The sequence below is a fragment of the Hibiscus syriacus genome, unplaced genomic scaffold (genome assembly GCF_006381635.1).
Source record: "Hibiscus syriacus cultivar Baekdansim isolate YM2019G1 unplaced genomic scaffold, ASM638163v2 tig00111392_pilon, whole genome shotgun sequence".
Taxonomy (NCBI): Eukaryota; Viridiplantae; Streptophyta; class Magnoliopsida; order Malvales; family Malvaceae; genus Hibiscus; species Hibiscus syriacus.
Genome location: NW_024063078.1, coordinates 2,720,990 through 2,727,639, shown reverse-complemented (window position 1 = coordinate 2,727,639; position 6,650 = coordinate 2,720,990). Strand labels below are relative to the sequence as shown.

Below are 6,650 nucleotides of genomic sequence, written 5' to 3'. Positions count from 1 at the left end.
ACATTTGTGTTGCGAAACTAAAACCTGTTGTGAATTTAGAAATCGAGTTACGAATTTGAAATTCAGTATTGCGATAGTCAGAATCGCGTTGTGATAGTCAGAATCTCGTTGCGATAGTCAGATTCGCGTTACGATTTACGTATTCGTATTGCGATTTACGTATTCGCATTGTGAATTAGGAAAATCGTAACGCGAATTTAGAAAATCGCAATGCGATAGTCAGAATCGCGTTGTGAATCTGGAAACTAATTTGCGATATCGAAGATCGCGTTACGAATTATCGATCGCATTACGATTTAGTTGGTCATTTTGATAAATCCAAAAAAAATTAGTTAAAATCATATATTATACTACATTTTTTATCACTGAGATTATTTTCTGTATCAATTATCACTAATAATTCCTGATAACAACACAACATAAAAGAAGTTTAGAAAGTAGAAGATCTCTTCCCTCCACACTTTTTGGTATCCTGCGATTTCTCGTCATTTCTCCTTTTCTTTCTCCTCAATTTGTCACACAAGAATGCTTTCTCAAGCTGCTCCACCCTTTGAGTCAACGCGCACAACATCCGAGTCTGCGTTTCGTTCCTCTCCGACAACTTCTCCATCAACCTCATCATCTTCTCGTTATCCTCCATTATCTTCTCTAACATCATCTCCTTTCTCCCATTTTCCTCCTCACTCACAGTCTTCATCCCTTTCTCTTCCCCCTCGTTTTCATCATCTTCTTCAATTGTATTCTCATGATTGGCAAAGGATTCGATTCCATTAGTTTCTGACGTCTCCTCCTCATTCCCTTGAATTGCTGCTGCAGCAGCAGCAGCAGCAGCAGTACCTTCCGGTTCACACGACTCAGGCACGCGTTCAGCGTCATTGGTTGTTTCCTCGAGATTCTCTGACTCCAGAGATTGAATGCAATTATCAGAAGAATCGATAATATGCTGCCTTTGGTCCACAGCCTCGGCATTGCTGGAATTCACGGGCTGATCACCAGAAACAATGGCGTCAACAAGCTGTTGCAACGCAATCGCCTTCTTAATAACGGATTTCCTTAAATCCCTAACACGCGAATCCACTCCACTTACGGAATCCAATTTGAAAAGCAAGCTCATCAGAATCTCGTTCGCTTTCAATTTCTCCTTTGAATCATTCCGAATCAATTCCACTGTCTCTTTCTGGAGAACCCTGCGCTCCATTTCATTAACTTCCTCTCTAATTGCCATGATCTTCTTCACGTTTTTTCGCACCAGAAATCCCCTAAACACCTTCTGGATCTTGATTGCCGAGTCGGATCTGCCGCGTTCCGAACAAACAAAGCGGACGGGGATGGATACCGTGTTGGGCTTCAAAGACTGAACCGACGAGGCTTCGGGCATGACCTGAACCGGGATCCCTCTAAAGCTTCTACCGTGGCGAGGACGAGACGATGCATCCCATGGATATTGGGGAAAAGGGAAGTCCATAAGTCGGCTTTTGATTTAAGTAACAGAAATTTATTGATAAGCTTTCTTGTTTAACTCTGTGATATGAGAAAGTTCAAGGGAATTTTGCACTTGCTGGGCTGAAATTACGAAGGCAGAACGGAAATATATAGGGCAACATGCAGATTTTTTTAGTATCCAGTCCCAGACCTAGAAAGGTGGGGTCTGGAAGTTGCTGGAACATTCTGGGCAGAATGTTTCTATTTCATTTTAGCCATAAACCGGCGAGATATTTTCTTGTTCACCAGTATACGTGGTTTTGGATCCTTCTGGTTAATTATCGATTCTTCTATTCTCGAGCTCAACTTTTGTTTGGATCGGGTTAAAATACTTATTTATCATTCACCTCTCAAAAATTATAAATAATTATTAAATTATTTAATATAAAACTAAGTGTTAAAACTATATATTCAAGTGTTTAATTTTTTATGGTATTTTGAGATTTTAAAATTAAGATTAACTCTGTTATGATTATTTTAAAAATTATTAAATTTTAGTTAATCAATTAATATTCGATATATGATTAAGTTAATTTTTTATTTTTAAATATTTTTTTACAATAGGAGAATTAAAATATATTTTTAGATTTGGTAGAAAGAATTTAATTTGTCATTGTAGAATTGTTTGTATGTATATATAAACACGTTAATTTAATACATTCATGATCAAATGGCAAATGCAAGATCAAATATTTACTACCCAATAACAGCAAGATCAAATGCCACGCCCATTGCTTAAAAAGTAACCTACGACAAAGATTACGCCACGTCATTACCTTTCAAACAGAAATCAACGCGTTCTTATCGAAAAATCACCCTAACAAGTTTTATTTACGTGTTAGATATACTTTCAAAAAATTTCATCGATCTAATACCCTTTGTAAAAAGACACGGATCATCATTTACGTTTTACGCTGACATTACGTCAATTCAAATAAAACGTAAATGATGATCCGCGTATTTCTAGAATAGATGCTAGATTTGTAAAATTTTATGAAACTATATCTGACAGGTAATTAATTTTTACTAGGGTGATATTTATGTAAAAAAACCACAAAATATTAAAGAATTAATTATGTTTTATTTTTTTATAAAAATAAATAAAATTTAATTAAACAATCATTTAAGTTCATATTTTAAAATTAAGTACTATGACCATAAAAAATCACGTGATTTTTACACTTATCATTTTCTTCAAATATTTTTTTTCTTTTTTAATGAAATTTTTCATTAAATCCTCGAAATAAGGTAATAAAATATTTTCTCTTCAATAATAATAATAATAATGAAAAATAATGTTAATAAACTTTGTCTTGTCTCTTATTTTGTCATTATTTAACCAATAAATTAATAATGTTTACCCTAGACAAGACCGACGTTAACTTTAATAATCTAGTTTTTATCATTGATTTTTTAAAAAATTATTTTTTATTATTATATTTTAAATTTATTTTATTTTGATAATTTAGTCATTCATTTGTATTCTTTTTTTATTATTATATTTTAAATTTATTTTATTTTGATAATTTAGTCATTCATTTGTATTCTTTTATTGGCATCACACATTAATAAAAAATTAATGAGTTGATACTAGTGAACCTTTAAATGTGCGTTATCCCCTTAAGCAACATATTCCCTTAAACTAACAGTGATTTATAAGAATTCAGTAATTATCCATTCAATCAGCATATCAGAAACATATTAAAATATAAATTTATAATAATTTTATACTCGATATATATATATATATATATTCTCTCAACGTATCTAATAATAACCTTGAAGCTCAATTAAATTTAAAAATATATTCAACACAAAAAGGTTGGTTAAATAATGACAAAATCAAGAGACGAGACAAAATTTATTGACAGTATTTATTATTATTATTATTATTATTATTGAAGAAAAAAGTATTTTATTATCTTATTTCCAGGATTTAATAAAGATTTCATTAAAAAAATTTAATTATTTGAAGAAAATGATAAGTGTGAAAGGTACGTGATTTTTTTTATGATTATATGATTTAATTTTATAAAAGATAAGAAATAAAAATTATTGTATTAAATTTTATTTTTTTCAAAAAAAAATAAAGTTACTTCCTTAATATTTTATGGCGTTTTTACACAAAAATCACTCTAATAAAAATTAATTACTTGTCAGACATAATTTCAAAAAAATTTATGAATCTAATACTCATCTCACAAAGACGCAAATCATCGTCTGCGTTTCATCCAAGCATCGGCACCTTTCTAGAAATAGTACTAAATCAATAAAATTTTGTTAAAGAGTATCTGACATGTAAATAAAATATGACCAACACTCCAATAAACTATTTTCAAGCTCTCAATTGCTTCATTCTTCTTGTTCCCCTTGTCTCTACCCTAACTCAGCCGGCATAATTTGGAACCGACCCGACTAATATTCGGGTTCCTAACTGACCCCTTAAGCTGCTCCGCGTTAGGTTTGGGCTCCTCTCCTTTAAAATCTCTTTTTTTTTATTAACGCTTATGTAATGATTTCTTATTGGTTCTTAACTGTTACTATAAATTTTATAGTTTTGAGTTGTTAATCTGATCAAATATGGGAATCTGAGACTTGGGTTTGTTAAAATGAGTGATTTTGAAATCTGGGTTGATGCTGAAAGCACTTGATTCCTTTTGTTTTGTTTGTAATTTGTTTGTGTGTGACAGTGGGTCTTTTCTTGTTTAGTATAGTAGGTTGGCTTCTGAATTGGACTCCTTTTAGATAAGACGTTCAAGAGTTGTGAAACTTTCTATCTGAAACAAAAAGGATTACTGGATTGTTCATGGCTCACCAGTTTCATTTTACTTTCAACTTTTTGAGACAACCGATAAAATATTGAGTTGCAGTCATAGTACTCAATTGCGGTCGCTGTTGCATACATTACGGCGTGATTCATTTCCTAAAAATAATTTTTGTACTGCGAATGGGGTTGTGGTGTCGCTGCGACCTTGAAAAATGTTTTGATGCGGCACTATTTAGTACTATCGTTGCAGTTGTATAGGGCTCTAATAATGGATTTGTCTCCATGATACTAAAAGGAATTTTTGAAGAATTACAATGCATTTGAGTCATGAAACATTGGTCCCCGTGTTATTTTCAATGATATTTTTGTATGCTCACCTTTGGTTCTCCAAATGACATTTTGAATCAATAGTACTTTCCATGGATCTTATTCTTGTGTTCTTGTAGTATATCTCGTCTACTTGATATTGTGCATGAATTTGTTGCACTCAGGATCTTATATCTTCCCTTTCCTCGTGCAGAAAATTGTCGTCCCGTCTTGCTAATCACATTTACTGTTGTTTCTAAGCTTCAAAATGGCAACTGGCCCTGGACTTGAGTCTCTTGTAGATCGTAAGCAAACTGAAATAACCCCTCCGTTTCTTGAAATCTTTTAGCATAGCATCTAAAGGAAAAATGAACAGCGGGGCTGAATCCGCATCAACTTTCAAACTGTTTATCTATTTCGTATAATCTTGATTGGCATTTTTGGTCAAAGTTAATTAGGCTCTCTCCATCTCTCTCTCTCTAAATCATTTCCTTTATGTGCAGAGACAATCTCAGTCATTACCAATGATGGGCGCAACATTGTGGTATGTCAAGGCATTCTATACGATCATTTTATTTGCATATTTCTAAACTATTTTTAGTTTCAATTAAATCCTATTTTGCGGCATTTACTCTATTTTTTCTTCCTGAAAACAAAGGGAGTTTTAAAAGGCTTCGACCAGGCCACAAATATCATTCTCGACGAATCTCATGAACGTGTGTATTCCACCAAGGTTTGTGTCCCTATTCAACAAGCTATGTCTTTATTACTATTTATTCATTTTATCTTTGACACTTAGTTTATTGAAGAAGCAAGAGGTTTTTCTTTATCCTAAATATAATATAATTCGACCCTTGGATAATTTCCTTCGTCATTATTATTACGAGTTGAAATTTGCAGGAAGGTGTTCAGCAACTTGTGCTGGGTTTGTACATAATAAGAGGCGACAACATGTATGTCGCTTTTCCTCTTCGTTATTAGGGATTTTCCGTTGTTAGCTTTGTTGACTTATTGTATATGTTTTCTATAAGATGTTCCTTAGCATTTTATCCTTTAATTATTGCAGAAGTGTCGTTGGTGAACTAGATGAAGAGCTCGATTCTGCTCTCGACTTGTCAAATGTTAGAGCACATCCTCTGAAGCCTGTTATCCATTGATTGAAAGGGGAAAGTTTTGTAGAGTTGCTAAGGACGGCATGCTGTATTAAGTTCTTAAGAAAACATGTTAAAGATCATAAATAGGATGATGAGAAACCAAATGCGTATTAATTTTTGGATGCATTTCTATGACATATTTTAGGGGTATTAAGTTTTTTAACTGCGTTCATATTGAGCTTGTATGGAAAGCAAAAAAATGAAATGCAATTTCTATTCAGGACCCCATGTGGTGTTGCCAGTTCAACTGAAAATATATGAATGACATGTTGTAACGATAGATCATCGGAAGAGACTCATTGAGGTTTCCACGGATGAGAAAGCTATAGAATGCATCTGTCGTGTCACCTGCATCGCTTTCCTTCTCCTTTGAAGGAAGAAACCGAGAATCCATTCATGTATGAAAGCCATGTTAGAGCAAGCGACATGAAGCAGGAATGAGAGTGCAGACTTGAATAGTTATTTGGACACTAAAGTTATTGTTTTCTGAAATACATAATATTCGAATATTTAAAATTTCTTTAGATTGTTATATTGACAAGAGTCTGATCAAAGTTCAGAACTAGTCATTGAGAGTTAAAATCAACAATTTTAGTCACGAGATTCCTTGATTCAGTTTGAACTTGTATAATATTTCTCTCATTTTTAATTATTTTTATTTAACATTGAGTCAAGTGAAAAAGGTTAACCCAACAAATGGGTCGTTTCCAAGTCACGTTAGTGGATTCACATGCACTCTGTTTTAGCACCCATACGGCTTGTCATTGTCAACCACTAACCACCCCTTTGAAAGCACAACACTAGTTTGTTACCTTCTTGGCATTTTTGTTTGGATGCTATCAACATGAAATTATAATGTTTCGAAAGAAGCATTACCTATTGTTGTAGGTCGATTAGGCTTGGACGGATCATCATATTGAATATTGTAGATACATTCATTA

The 6,650-nt window shown here is 32.9% G+C and overlaps 2 protein-coding genes across 2 annotated transcripts; one reads left to right on the top strand and one right to left on the bottom strand.

Moving 5' to 3' along the window:
- Positions 1-328: 328 nt before the first annotated feature.
- LOC120160448 lies at positions 329-1,552 on the bottom strand. The gene has a single exon (XM_039170862.1). The coding sequence runs from the start codon at positions 1,463-1,465 to the stop codon at positions 431-433; it is 1,035 nt and encodes a 344-aa protein (XP_039026793.1). The 5' UTR covers positions 1,466-1,552; the 3' UTR covers positions 329-430.
- Positions 1,553-3,793: 2,241 nt separating this feature from the next.
- On the top strand, positions 3,794-5,833 carry LOC120160202 (sm-like protein LSM8). The gene is made up of 6 exons (XM_039170618.1): positions 3,794-3,943; positions 4,770-4,860; positions 5,059-5,099; positions 5,214-5,288; positions 5,456-5,508; positions 5,622-5,833. The coding sequence occupies exons 2-6, from the start codon at positions 4,824-4,826 to the stop codon at positions 5,710-5,712; spliced, it is 297 nt and encodes a 98-aa protein (XP_039026549.1). The 5' UTR covers positions 3,794-3,943; positions 4,770-4,823; the 3' UTR covers positions 5,713-5,833.
- Positions 5,834-6,650: the final 817 nt, after the last annotated feature.